This window comes from Agelaius tricolor, unplaced genomic scaffold, assembly GCF_023055355.1.
Source record: "Agelaius tricolor isolate 1412-34295 unplaced genomic scaffold, bAgeTri1.0.p SCAF_6, whole genome shotgun sequence".
In the NCBI taxonomy this organism is placed as follows: Eukaryota; Metazoa; Chordata; class Aves; order Passeriformes; family Icteridae; genus Agelaius; species Agelaius tricolor.
In genome coordinates, this window is record NW_027269266.1 from 46,027,964 (window position 1) to 46,042,534 (window position 14,571).

The 14,571-nt window shown below is 38.8% G+C and overlaps 1 protein-coding gene across 5 annotated transcripts in view; it reads right to left on the reverse strand.

The window, feature by feature from the left end:
• Positions 1 to 14,571, reverse strand: part of ELMO1 (engulfment and cell motility 1) — a 303,457-nt gene that overhangs the window by 216,038 nt on the left and 72,848 nt on the right. For all 5 annotated transcript variants that reach the window (XM_071429658.1, XM_071429656.1, XM_071429657.1 and 2 more), the window contains 2 exons: positions 10,914 to 10,964; positions 1,496 to 1,665 (listed from right to left, as the gene is read on the reverse strand). In XM_071429658.1, coding sequence (XP_071285759.1) covers positions 1,496 to 1,665; positions 10,914 to 10,964 — 221 coding nt within the window. The remainder of the gene's footprint in view (positions 1 to 1,495; positions 1,666 to 10,913; positions 10,965 to 14,571) is intronic.

Sequence of the window (14,571 nt, forward strand, 5' to 3'; positions counted from 1 at the left end):
TAGTGTAGCTAAAAGGAAAGATTATAAAAAATGTGAATGTTCCCTGTCTGTTTCAACAGAATATAAAATGCTTTCATTTACATACCTTTTGCAGTGGAGTAAGTTAAATCATTAGACCTAAATAATGTCACAACAAAATAAACCACAAGGGTAGTGACTGTTAATTTTCCTGTGTTCTTATCTTCACAGGCATATGTGAGCCTGTCCATTTAGAATACCTTTCATTAATACAGCAACTACATACATGGGTTTATATTAACTTAAACTTGTCTTTGCCTTTAAACTTAATTTGGTCCGTAAACAACAAATACCACACAAATGAAATACAAGTTGAAATATTTGGTAACTAGAAGCATTTAATTTTAAAGTGGCATAACATGTGATGTGTGCCACAGATCAAATCACTGTAAAAAATAAAGACTATAACCACAAAATACTGAAGATTAAACCACAAGCTTTTGGAAATCCACTATATAGCTGTAGTTAGACAATAAGGATTCAGAGTTCCATAAGCCATTAACCACGCAATGGGTAGAAATCCAGGAGAGATTGTTTTTATGTTGCTCAGTCTATGGACTACTGGATTCTATAAAGCAGTTAATTTTTCTGTGGAAAATACACAGTATATCTTGTACAAGACCCTCAGAGACCATTTGTGTTCCAATTCAAAGACCAGTTACTACTTTTGCTTTACTTCCTAATACTATTTCCCTCTTTGAGGCCAAGGAAACACAAGCACCTTTGTGAAGGGATTTGAACTGATTTCAGTTTTCTTTCTCTCAGGAGATGGTGTGGGTATTGTTGACTTCTTCCTGTGTAGTAGAGCTTGACACTGAGTGCAAGCCTCTTACTTGAAATCAAATGCTTGCTGTTAGAGCATCATTTAATAGTGCAACAATCCCATCGATACTTTTCTGCTGCACACTCCACATTAAGCCAACAGACACTTAGGACATTGGTGCTGAATTTCACCAATGATGAAATTTGGTAAGGCATTCTGGTAAAGAATGAGTGTATTTTTAGAGGTCAGCTTTCATTTTTATGTCGAAAAACCTGACTGGTATTAGAAAAATCCCATTCAAAATCAAAACAATAAAAAATGGAAGTAAAGTAAATAATTTTTTACATTTGGCTTTTACCACACATATTCTCAGTAATATGAAATTTAAAACAAAAGTTTTTAAGTGATATCACTCAAATATCAGCCTTTAAATATACTTTCAATGGCTTATTGAAATTCCAGTGAATAGAGAAAAAACTGGGACCCCAGTCTCCCTAAACTTTATGACATAGGCAACACTTGTGACTTTCTACTTTGCTCATCCCCAGTCCTGACCAGCCCGTTGTTAGGGGAAATTAAAAAAAACAGTACCTCATTGATAATTAATATATTATCCTAAAAGTCTAGACCTCTTGAGATATTTAATTTATCAACTCAGAGAGCATGAAATCACCCCACACTGAAGGAATGCCAGATTTTAAGCAGAATACCCACTCTGTGCCACTTTCAACCATTTGCGTTAGGAGGGAAATGCCATCCAGGTTTATGAATTCTTGGGCAAATGTAACATCCCGCGAGTAGTTGGCTAAGTCTTTCAGTGCTTCTAACTTTGCATCCATACTAGAAGACTGGATCCTCTCATGGAGCTGCTGTGCATTTTGAGCCTGTGAGAGAAACAAAACACAGAAAACAAAAGCAACAAAACAGCTTTCGTTACAATGAAAATCAGGAGTAAAATGTCAGTGTAAGCAGGAACAATAGCCATGTTTAATATTAATGATATTTAACTTCCATGCTCAGAAAAGATTAGGTAGTTCAAATACAAATTGCTTTTGTAAAAGTATATTACTTGTGTATTACTCCATTATTATCTATAATTATTTGGACTCTTGCAGAATCATTAGCTGAGCAATGGGTAGATGTCCCATTGTCTCAGGCAAAATGTGAGCATTACAAATAACAGCCTTTGGCTTGAAGAACTTATGTGTCACATCAATAAAGAAGAAATAAAAATAAAACAAAGTGCATCAGACAATCTCAGTATAATAATAATAGTAGTGGCACTTCTTTTCCTGTGAATGCTTACTCAGGGTACACACTTCTCATCACCTTTAGCAGCAAAGACCACATACTGTCCTAACCATGTTACATCAAGAAAGACCAACTTCAGACCTTCTGCTCCTTCCTCCCCCTCTTCTTTTGTTCACAGTCACTTCAAACACTCATATACCCTTTTAACAAGGAGTACAGAATAATTACTTCCCACATAACACCATGATATTATCTGTCATACATCTTTTTGCGTGTTCAATATCCTCGTGTTATGCTATTCTGGCCATTAATGTTTCAAACAGAGGATGACTTTGTGAAATTCAAAATAAACACTGATGACAAAAAGGTAAAGAAATACTTAAATAATGGATATTAAATTTCCTCTCTCTTTAGCCATACAAATACTTTAAAATATATCTCAAGTTTTCAATTTGATACTTTCACTTACCTGAACAGAATACCCAAAATGTTCAGTTAATAGCTAGCTAGGTCATACATTTCTTAGAAAAATAATCCTCCTCCCTACATATAGAGATATTTGTAAAATTCTGTTTCCTAGGATTCATTTCTTACCTGCACCCAAGGAAAGGTGAATGAGAGGCTATGTGTCATTAGGGAAACAAATTAAACTTAAATTCTGTTGAGAGTTATTTCTCTCTGAGATGATGTTTATTCTTTCTCAGCTGGATAAGAAATAGAGAAGAAAGGGCTCTGCTGACAGACAATTCCTTTTCTGTTCAAGTAATGAATGTTTTTTTCACAGAGATGGTCATCTCTGAAGATAAAGATTCTGAGAAAGCAGTCATTTTTAGTGCATGACCATTTAAACAAGGAGCCCAGAAAAATAACCAGCATAGTGTTGTTACAGATTCAGCTGCCTAGCTACATAACTTTGATTGCTACAAAAACATGAATAAATTAATTGTCCCAATCTCCTCCAATATCCGCAATATTGGTTACTTCTTGTTTTTACAATGGTGGTGGTAAATGCATAGTCTCCAGTCAGCATTTGACCAGAAAAAAATGCAGTAAGTAGCATGTATGTGGAAGAAATGACTTCTAGTTAGAGTGACTGTGGTTAACGTAGCATTGAAAAGAAATGGAATATCTTTAGTCCTGAGCTTTTTTTGTGCTTTAAGTATAGGGTGATGCAGCCATAACAGTTCCATTACCTATAAAAAGACAGAATCCTGTCATCCACAAGATCTTTCTGCCATGGAAGGTTACCTACTCTATCAATGCCTGTAATGGGGAAACAATGGTTTATACAGTCTCTCTGTAATGGCAGTGGCTGTCCAACTGGAAACTAAAAGACTACTGTATCAAGCTTAAGCAGGTGATAAGGTAAATAATTTGCTGAAGCCCATGGAAGAGGTAAAAATAGATACCACTTACTTTCAACTTCCAGGATAACTACCAAATACTTCCCCCAGCCCTTTCCTTTCATCAGTGGGGGTGAAAAAAGCTTTGCTAAAGTACTATTCTATAATCAGCTACAAAAATTCACCACTATTATTACCTGAACCAGAAGTTCGACAGCCAACTCCTACTTTATCAAAGTATGTCCTTCATGGAGCCATTCCTAACGCTAAACTCCCCACTATAAAGAAGACTCTGAGATGCAAAATATCTTCAAATCATTACTGTTTCACTGAATACATGCAATGCCTGAATTCTTGCCCACCTCAAGAAACACTCTGGAAAAACTTCAATACTGCCATGGCAGCTGCATTCCCCAAACTTTGGAAATGATTGCTCAGATTTAACCTTAAACCTATTAAATCTTTGCACGTGGCTTTTTCCAACCTGCCATACTTCTTGAAAGTTACCACTCCCACTATCTGCCCACTGAAGGATGTTCTACTGAACTGGAAATTCTTCCAGCTTTCCACAGGAACCCAGTCCTCTAAAGGCTCCTGGATTCAGTGAAAATGGAACAAATAGGAAAGGTGAACAAAACAACTGGTTCACAGTGACTGAGCAGCTCTCCTGAGCTGCTCTATCAATAAGTCTGAGTGGGCAAACCTTGGGCAGCAGAACTGTGGCCAAACAGATGGAGACTGTAATTGCCTGTGTATCACAATAGCAAGCAAGAAAAACATGTGAGCAGAGCCAGGAGAACATCCTCCCCCAAACCCCTTCACAACACACTGCGCTGTGTAAACAACGCTTAGTCTTCATACTTATTCACAACAGATTATTTATGGTGAAGTTCAGCATTTCTCTTAAGGAGAGAGTCCTGCCCCCAGCAGGAACACCTGGGGCTGGTGAACTGCTGTCAGCCAGTCAGACTTCCATTGCACATGTATCCACACCAAGCATGGAAAGAGCCAACCCTCCCTCTCACCAAACCCGAGAACACCAGGACACAGATGTGCATTAGCAGCTCACCAACACTGCACAACACCAGCATGAGCAGGACCAACCTATCAACTGAGATATCTTAGTCCTCTTTCCTCTGCAGTCAGTGAGAGCTTTGAAATTCACCAGACTAAAACCAAAATATAATCTTAGATAAGAGACAGCTTGGAACCCTCTACAGAGCACAAAAATCCACGCTACAGAAGTGGTTCAGACACTCTTTAAGCACATAAAAGAGTGCTTACTAACATCATAGGCTTTATCTGACTTTGCCAAGGTTCTATCAGCAAAATTTACACACAGTTGCAGTTTTCTTACATTAAACAAGTTTTGCAAGACACTGCATCCCATAAACCTTGCTCCTTCTACTCTCAGATGAGAAAAGAACAGACAAATGGCAGAGGAGATCTTGATTGAGGAGGTAAACATATATTCGTCTCAGCAAGAGTGCTGGCACATGTCTCACTGGCAACATGGACAAAAGTCATATTGTCTGTTGTCATCCCAAATGCCTGATGTGTGAAAATATTGCCTTGGTTAACACCATGCAGTTCTCCCAAGCCTTCTAATTCTTGTTGCCATAGCACTCGTACATGCTAATGCAATGTACAGCTCATTTATGACTGCATTAAAAAATGAAACCCGGATGAAATATGCTCTGAGTGCTTACCAGGGAGCTATTTTAATGATTTGCAAGCCATCAGTGGATGGACAGAAAGCACAGCTCATTAAAGCAATAGCAGAGCTGGCTGCCATGTCTGCATTCTTACTGAAATATCATTCAGGTAGGAGTAAATATAAATATATAAACCTTTGCAACTGAGAATCATTAGAGGGAATTAACAGAAATATGGCTGCTCAAGGAAATGAAAGGCAGAATCAACTGCTCTCCTCTTTAGGAAGGAAGGAAGGAAGGAAGATGGGAAGCTTGTAAAACGTGGACTGTTGAAGTCCCAGCATTTCAAAAGGCTGTCAAGTGGCATAAGCCACATGTCTAGTCTTAAATGACTTGCTCCAAGGACATCCAGAAAGGTTGCCCTTAGGGAGTAGCACTGCTTAAAAGGAGCAGCTTGATGAGATTGTCAGCTTAAAGAGAGAACTAATGACCTAAATCCAGGATGTGACTTTCTTAGAGACTCAAATAGCCATTTGGAGGTTAAGAATTCCAAGATCATCCTAACAAGGGATTCTGCTGATCAAACTATCATTTCTCTGCCACAAGATACTTTGTGCAAAACTTTGAAAGCAACTTATTAACCGGACATACACAGGACTTCTGTACAGAATACAAAACACAGTGAGTAAGGACAAGAGGGAGGACACAGATCCAAATGCAACCACTATCAAACATGAATGTGCCATGGAAAAAAGTTGGACCATTGATTTAAATTGGTGGTTTTGCATTATGTAATCAGTCGTCTTCTTTGTCCTTTACAAAAAGCAAATAAAATAAGAGTATCGTTATCTATCCTGTAGATTAAGTCACATCAGTCCATATGCTGCTAGAAAAAGATCATAGAGACCATCAGTAACTACCCAATCCAGCTTTGTCCTTACCAAACACATGCATTTCTGTAGTTTAATTTAAATCATTCAGTGTTGGAACACCATGGTGGCTTAAAGCACTGCCTTTTCCTGGATTGCTATTGCCATGTCACCTACAACTGCATGCATGTCAGAGAGCAATGGAGGAGTGGATACATTACATAACCATCATTTTACAGATACACATTCAGCAGACCCACCAAGGCTAACTAGCATCTGATGCCAGGTAAGCAATGAGAATCTATTTTAATCAATACATATATTAACGGTTAACATTTTTTGCATGAGCTCTGAAACACGGTTTGTATATCTGAAGCCCTGTACAGATGTGATATACAGAGAGGTCCTGTGGAATCATTACAGCAATTAAGGAGGCAGAAAAGGGAAATGGTTATCTCTAGGGTCTTGCACTAAATCAATGACAAAAGCATTACAGATGCATAGCCAAATGTATTACACAAATATGCCTTAAAATATGGCATATGCAATCACTAGCCACTTCTCAATGCTTTATAAGCATTTTTTTCCTCTATCTGCATTTGAAACAATCTCTTCCACTTACAGTTCAAAACATGCCTTTTGAAACCTGAAAACATCAGATTAAACCTTTCTCTATGAAAAGACAAATCCCAGCTCCACTTCTCAAATCTAATCTACTAAGAACAGAAAAATATAAAAGTGGCTAATTGACCCCCATGGTCAGTGCTTCTGGTATAAGGTTTATTTAGCAACTAATTTACCATTACACTATAAACTTAACCACAATTACAGGTTAGAACTGCAAAAATTCATGCATTTACAGAACTTCAAATACATGTTCAAGCAATTGTAGATCAAAAATTCTAAACTAGATGCTCAAAATTTTACTTTGAGGATTCAGATGTATAAGCAGAACTAGGTTAAAAAAACTCTTTATACTTCCTAGCCTGTTTGGATCATATATAAAGAACATGTTCTTAATATCTGTAGAAGCATTCATAGAAAATACTATGATGACTATCTTTGAAAACCTTTATTTACATGATTGCTCGTTGTACACATGCTAATACTCTGCCTACAAACAAATCACAGGTTTGACAACTCAACTGATCCCTGGACTGGGGATCAAGAAAAAAAAAAAGATAAAAGCAAATTACCATGTCCCACAAATACCACATCAGAAAAACCCCTTTTATGCGGGTTTTAAAGTATATACCTCATAAGCAAGTCATTTTGTAAGTGGCCAAGAAGCTGCTTTTAAAAAACAGTAAGTGCTCAAGTAATCAATTCTGTTTGAAAACCATTAAATTGAATAACCTACACTAGTTCCTGCAATTTAATTTTCCCAGTATTTTAGCATCTTTTTAAAGTGATTAGTCATTTGAAAAAGGATTTGCAGGATCTGATTGAAGGAATCCTGCAGTTTCACACACTAAAAGGTTGGACTTTGCTTGCTGCATTGCAGGACACAAAAGTCCTTTCGCATCAGCCTCACACTTGGGAGCAATTACAGCTCATTTATACACCTACCCACCCTGCACTGGAATATGGTTATCACAAAAGAGACAGCAGCAATACAGCATCTCAATTGTCACATACGTTCAAATACAAAGAAATGTTGCATAAGAAACTTTTCATGCGTCCCTTCAGAAATGCAGACGGACAAAGGGGGAAAACAGGTCACGGAAAACTGCAAAAACACACAATAGCCCAAAGAATTGTTAAGAAAGATGATAGGAGAGGTTAAAATAAATAAGAAAGATGATATAGGAACAAAGATAATATGGGAGAAATTCAATCTGCACTCAAGTTACCTAGGAAACAGAGTGTCTGTGTGGTGAGCAGTTTATAGAGGAAAAAATAGCATTGTTTAGGAAAAAATCAGTCTTTCAGAGAATCTCACAAACTTAGCAAACAGACCTATGGAAACAAAGAGTGAGTTCAAATTCCCACCAGGCCTAACGACTGGCGTTTGCAAACTTTTAACTCAAAGAAATTTAAAATAGGCACATTGTAAATCTCTCAAGGCAAGCATTTATAATGGATTTAGCAGCACACCATAACTGCAGTTCTGCCCTTGCAGTATTAACAATGGTTTTCAGATAAAGGTCCCTGCATAGGCACACAAAATAATCTAAATTCGAGATTAAAAAAGAGAAAGTATTTAACATTTATATTCATGGAGTTAGATTACAAATCCTCATTTTAAAAAGTCAGCCCAAAAATGCTGGTTTACTATTTCTAGATAAAACTACCTTTCTTTCCTCTCTCTTTTTAATCTTTAATAGTACTGACTGTGGGTATGTGAGCAATAAATAATTTGAGGCTAATGACAACAGAACTCAAAAAGATTGCATCTCATCCTTCTCACCCAATTTTCTATTACTTGGGCCATGCAACCCTAAAGGGTACAGCCAGACTACTGGCTGTCATGGTTATAAGCTGCATAAAAATTAAGGACTAGAAAAGCATTTTAAGCTCATGCAGCCTTCAGAACGAGTCAACAAAACTCCTCTCAACTCTTCAAGGAAAAAAGTTTCCTCAAAAGACTTGTAAAGTTCAGGACAACTTTTTCCCCCCCCCAGAACAGCCAGGAAGTAGGCAGCTCAGACCTCTCTGAAACTACAGGGACACATCCCAGAAACTGCATAATCCATATGTGGCTTCTCATAATTTCTCTCAATCTTTCTCTCCTTTCCTAAATCATCTACCTTTTCATAAAGTTTTTTTTTTGGGGTTTTTTTTTTTTTTTTGAGTATGATTTTGGTTTTCTGGGACAAAAGGAAAGGTAGTTTCAGCTTTATCCTATTGTAGGATAGAAAAAACAGAGGGGGTGGGGGGAATTCAGAATCTTGATGTTTTCTCATGATGAGAAAAACATTTCTCACCCAGCACTAACAGCTAGGAAAGCATCTTTCCCATTTTGTAGGAGTGTATCATGCAGCCTGTTCTTCACATTATCTCTTCCAACTACTGTTGCTCTCATACAGAATTTCAGAGGAAATATGGAAACAGATTGCCTGTTAGCTTTTCAGGGTAAATGACCACCATTTCAGAACCATTAAGAACCAAATGTCACCACTTTAAGAACCGCAGCTTGGAGGCCTTTAACTATTTTGGTACTGCTATGATGACCACTTTGACAGTACCTTAAAAAGCAAAGAGACTACTGTAGAGTGAGGACATGCAGAACTTCACTTTTTACCTATTTAAACAATACAAATATTTGCTAATCTGACAAAAACTAATCTGCTCCTCCTTCCAAAATACCTCTCTGATTCCTCTCTTTTCTGGGAAAAGTTAACGCAAAATTTTAAAACATCAGAAAGTATGAAAATAAGCACTAGTTCAGACATAAACATCACTACTGGAGAATAGAGAGTAGATCAGCCTTCTGTCTTAAAACAGGATAGCTGAGTCACTCATAACTGCAGGCCAGTGCCAGAGCAGTCCATAATTTGTCAGGTAACTGGCAATATCTCAACATCCTAAGGACTCCTGAATTGATTAACTGACCCTGAGGCAAATCCCCAAAGAAACATAACAAGCAGATGATAGTCCTAGAATGATAGGTGGGTGCAAAACCCCACCTTCCAGACCACTGGTAATAGCAGATAGTGTTGCACATCCAAGATTTGTCTTTTGTGTTTGTAGGTCCCATTTCCAATTGCACAAGTGACCATAAAGCCAGCCAGCCATCTCCCACAGATAGTCACAGCACAGCCTCTCTTCAGTGAGGTTTCATGGTGCAACTGGTTGTGGATTTTGAGATGGGAGAATTCCATGAGTTGTCCTATGTGGTTATTCCATGTTGTGGTTACACCAAAACATGACACACTGCATTTGGACTACATTGGTTCTTGATGAACCACAGATGCTGTTTTGATTTCAAGAGATCCCAAGTCTGGGCAGTACTGGAGGGAATATTTGTTATTAAGAAGTCACAAAGGTTAGAAGGAGCTGCTGCTGGGGCTGCCTGTTTCTGAGGAATTTCCATCAAATGGGGTTTATTCTACCAGAAATGGTTTTCCCATGCACAAGGCTGTTTTGGTGATATATGCCAAGAGACTCTGGAATCACATAGATTCTGACAGAGCTATGGTCTTAAACTGCTGTTTATTTTTTTTTTTTAATGTCTATAAAGCTCTGAATATAATGACCATTGAAGAACATGATGAAGGCTAATGGAAGTCTCTTGTCTTTGCCCTGTTGGCTGTTGATAAGTGCTTTCTGTTGAGAAGCTACTGGGTGGCAGAGTTTGAGCATTAGAATGCTTCAAATTTGCAGAGGCTAGAACACCATCATGAAGAGGTAAACCATTTTAATGGCACACTAACTACATTTGTCAGCAAGGAAATTGGATTGCTGCTGCCTTAGACATACATCTTCCAGGACTAATAGTGGCTTTCAGCATGTGGCAGCAGCACTGCTCAACTCAGCAGGAAAACAAGCCATTACAGGGCAACCAGCAGCTCTGCTGTGCTTTTAGGAGCTAGCAAAGAGATGGTGTAGGGGGAAAAAAAAGCCAACAACAAAGAAACCCCAGTAAAATCTCAACATTACAGCTGCTACTCACTCAACACAAAACCAGAGATCAGGAAAGCTCTGGCCTGTGCCACCCAGCAGAGCTCTCCATGATTCAAATCCCTGACCTTCCTCCTGGCTTCCTGGTTTTGAGTTCTGAGGCAGAAAAAGAGCAACTTGAGGGAGGCTGCAATATCAGCAGGGAAGCAGAGATATCGTGTATGTGAAAACTGTTCCCAGCGGAAGTGAGACACAAAAACTCACCCAATTCTGCCAACAGTATCACCAAATGTCAGAGTTATTATTCCTGCCTCTATAACTCATAACATTTGCTCCTGGAGGATTGTGGGATACATTGTGGATAAAGCTTAAAAGTACATACATTAGTTCACAAGAATTTACTAACTGAATTTTCACTTTGAAAGAAGAGAAGAAAAGGACACTGACTCACCGGAGATGTTGTTAATCGAAGGATGGCTCCATTTTTTATTTCATTACGGTTCTGAAAAAGAAAAAAACAAAGGTTTTATTTAAGACTTACTCACATAAAAAGATGAAACACGCATTGAGCAGACTGTCATACTAAACTTGCAACAGTGCTTTTCCCTGTCTGCATGCAAAAGCTTCCCCCTTTCAGATGTAAGCTAGCATCTATTTTCCTCATTAAGGCATGTAACATTAGTTTCAACAAATAGGTTGAATTCACATGACACTTAACCAACCTGAACTCTTTCAAGAATGACTTCATGTTTTTCAAAGTTTAGCTTCCACTGGCAACTTCTAAATATTTTTTTTGAAATATGCTGTCCATGGTGTCTGGCTCTGGTATTGTACATACTTGAGGAGTTTGTAAGTTTGCTGAAACCTGTCATTAAGCATCTGCAGGATTTAGAATTCATCCCACTGGCTCTTTATTTTCTATAACAAGAACATGCTGACTTAAACCACTGGAACCTACCCACTGAGCTCTACCACCACCTCTCCCTCAAAGTGAAAAAAGCATCACTGCTAGCAGAGTAAAGTTCAAACGTGTCTTAAGTCCTTCTCCTTGCCCAGCTGTCAGAAAGAGAGGGCATGTAACATTTTCTTTTGGTTACACTCACACAGCTGTGGCATAAGCTATGGTGTACACTTACAGCATCCTTACAACCTTGTGGTCAAAGCCCATGTGCAAATCTTCCCCTCTTTCAACAACTACCTCCTATTCACCACAGGGTAGGAGAATAAAGTACCTACAGCAATGAACATGCTGAAAGGCACTGATTGTATGCAGCACAACACAGTCACAATGCCAGTCATGGTTCAGTAGTTGTTCATGAGCTGACACTCTAATCTGTCAGAGGAATTGGAGGAATCCCTAACAGTTTGAGAGAGAAGAGCTAATTTTGTACTGAAGACCACGTTGCAGACTTTCTGCAGACTGGTGTTTAGCCAAGAAAAAATATGAAGGTGTATTTCTCCTCTGTCAGTTTTTCCCAAATTTATTTCATCTTTCTTGTTCCCATTCTGATACATCTCAAATCCAAAATGCTAAAAACCAGATAAATCTTGCCTGAAACCAAGTCAAGTAGTCCCAAAATAAAACTCCAGTACATTGTCTCATTCTTGGTATCCAAGTCATCTGTGGGATTGGTTCTAGCTACCTCAAAGATCACTCTCCACCCACAAAGACTTCTTCACTCTAACTGAAATAAATGAAGTGCCAGACAACACAGGGGCTACAAGAGAGAAGCTTTCTTACAGCATCTCTGCCTGCATATGCAGCGACTCTTCTCAGCCCTCAGCAGTCTCCTCCTGCCAGAACAGCCTCAGGGAGGCCAGCCAGGCTACACTCCAAAGAGGGGCAAAGAAGGGTGAGCAGCTAAACACTGGGTGACTTCCCACAGCACTAGCAAAGTGCCAGATTTTCTCCACTTGTAGTGGAACAGCACCAGACCCAGCCACATTTCATCATGTCTAAGGAATCTGTGTGAAGTGGCCATAGTGCATTTGTGTGGTTTAATCTCAATCAGTGCTGAAACAAACTCACTTCACAAACATTTGTGGTTGCTAAAACTGTTACCACCTCCTGGATTTGTGGAGCTGAATAAAAGTAATTGCTTTGGGACAGACAATTAGCACAGGCTATATCTACCTCCATCAGCAGCTTAGACTAAGCTACTGGACTTCAGCTCCTTTAAGCCAGAGCTTTTGCATGTACACATACACAAGGTTCCATCAGTTTTACTTGGAAGGTAGCAAATCCCAGTATGTAACAACATGGAAACCAAGAAATCAATAAGGTTAAACAACTTGAAATGTACTAATCACATTCAGAAGTTCACTGACATATTTATAAAAACATTGGAGCTTGTAAGTAGACTGTTCTTAAACATAAATAAGAGCACACAGAGAGGCTTATTTTGTTAATTTTTTTAAAAAATTTAGGCTTAGTTTCTCATGCTTCCTGCTGCAATTAACATGAACTACCAAATCAGATGTACAAATGAGTTTGTGGTTTGTTTGTGACAAGTTAAGTCACTTCATCTGGGCCTCAATATGCATCTCTGCAAACACCAAAAACAAGAGGTACTGGGCAAAGCACAAGCATGGTGATCTCCAGAGGCAAGAGGAGGAACAGAGGAAACACAGAGGAACACACAGAGTAATTAAAAGCATCCCTGGACATTTTCTTTGGAGTCTTTCTCTTTAATCATGAAGATGAATCTAAAACACCAAAGCTTTCAGACTCAAAGGTGTAATGCTTGTCAGAGCCCACAACACACAAGCCCATGGGCCTTTCATCATGTCTGGCTCAGAGCAAGGTGTCTACATCTGCCCTATACTGTAAATTCAATCACAAAAGAGAGAGAGATCATCTTCAACTCCTGGTTTAGAAAAAAGCTTAAGGAAAGCTGCCCGTGCCTTATCTCTGAAAGTATTCAAAGCATAAAGTCTCTAGCACAGCAAGCTAACCAAAATTTGAAAAAGGTTAGCTGTTACCCAATTAAAAAAAATATAATTTTGTTTACCCATTCTAAATATTGGCTTAATCACATACCAGGAAACAGCAGGTAAGAGTACAATTAAACCAAGAGGCTGTCCTACATTAACTGCATGATGCAGTAGTCAGCATGCCAGTTAATTTTAATTGCAACATTTACACACAGTTAATCCTCTTAGTATTAAGGATAGCATCCTGTGGATTTCTTTTCCAGGATAACAGAACATCATTACAGCAGCCCAGCTTTGGCAGTCATACTTAAAGGCATCCTTGCTATTCAGGACAGAACTCACCCCCACCTATGGTAGACAAATTTAAAAAAAAAAATACAAGAACAGGGCAAAACCAAAAAAAAACCCCTCTTCCAAGATATTCCTGACCTGTTTCTCAAGTGGACATGAAGTTGATAGATATCATTCATGGTGTTGATCTGTATTAGAAAAGCTTAATCCTGAGCAGTGAAGGAACTAGTGAAATGTTACTATCCAAAATGTCCCTAAAAAACTCCATAACAGGAAAATAGATCTGTTATAAATGTTATCCAGGACAAAGCCAGCAGTTATATCAAAGACAAATAAGCCCCCTCTGCAATATTTTATCTAGCAAGATATAATATATCACAGGATGATTTTTTTCTAATGGACTAGGCAATATTCCCAAGATGAGATTTCAATCAGACTAAATACTTTCATGAAGACACACAAAGAACATAACACAGCAGGAAGTAGGGAACACCTGGAAAGTTCATCTTACATTCAGATTTTAGGACCCTCTGACTTCTAACTTCACCAGCTGGAGCAACATGAACCTAAATGACCATAAATGCTTCAGAAGGCAGGAGAAGCAAGGAAGGAGAGGCAGTGGGGTAGCCCTGCATGTCAGAGAGTTTTCCATTCTCAGAGAGCTAAGGAGAGGGCTCAGCAGAACTGCTATCCTGGAATTCTGGAGGGGAGATTTGTGCCTATTTGGGAGCCTGGTTGACAGAATCCATAATCCATTGGGAGGCAGTCTTGAGGGTCAAAGGAGTTGAGGAAGGCTGGGCATCCTGCCTGAAGGAAATTTTAAAAGCACAGAAGCAGGCCAAGGCAAGAGAAGAAGTGGGAACCACCAGCCCGGCTGAGCACAA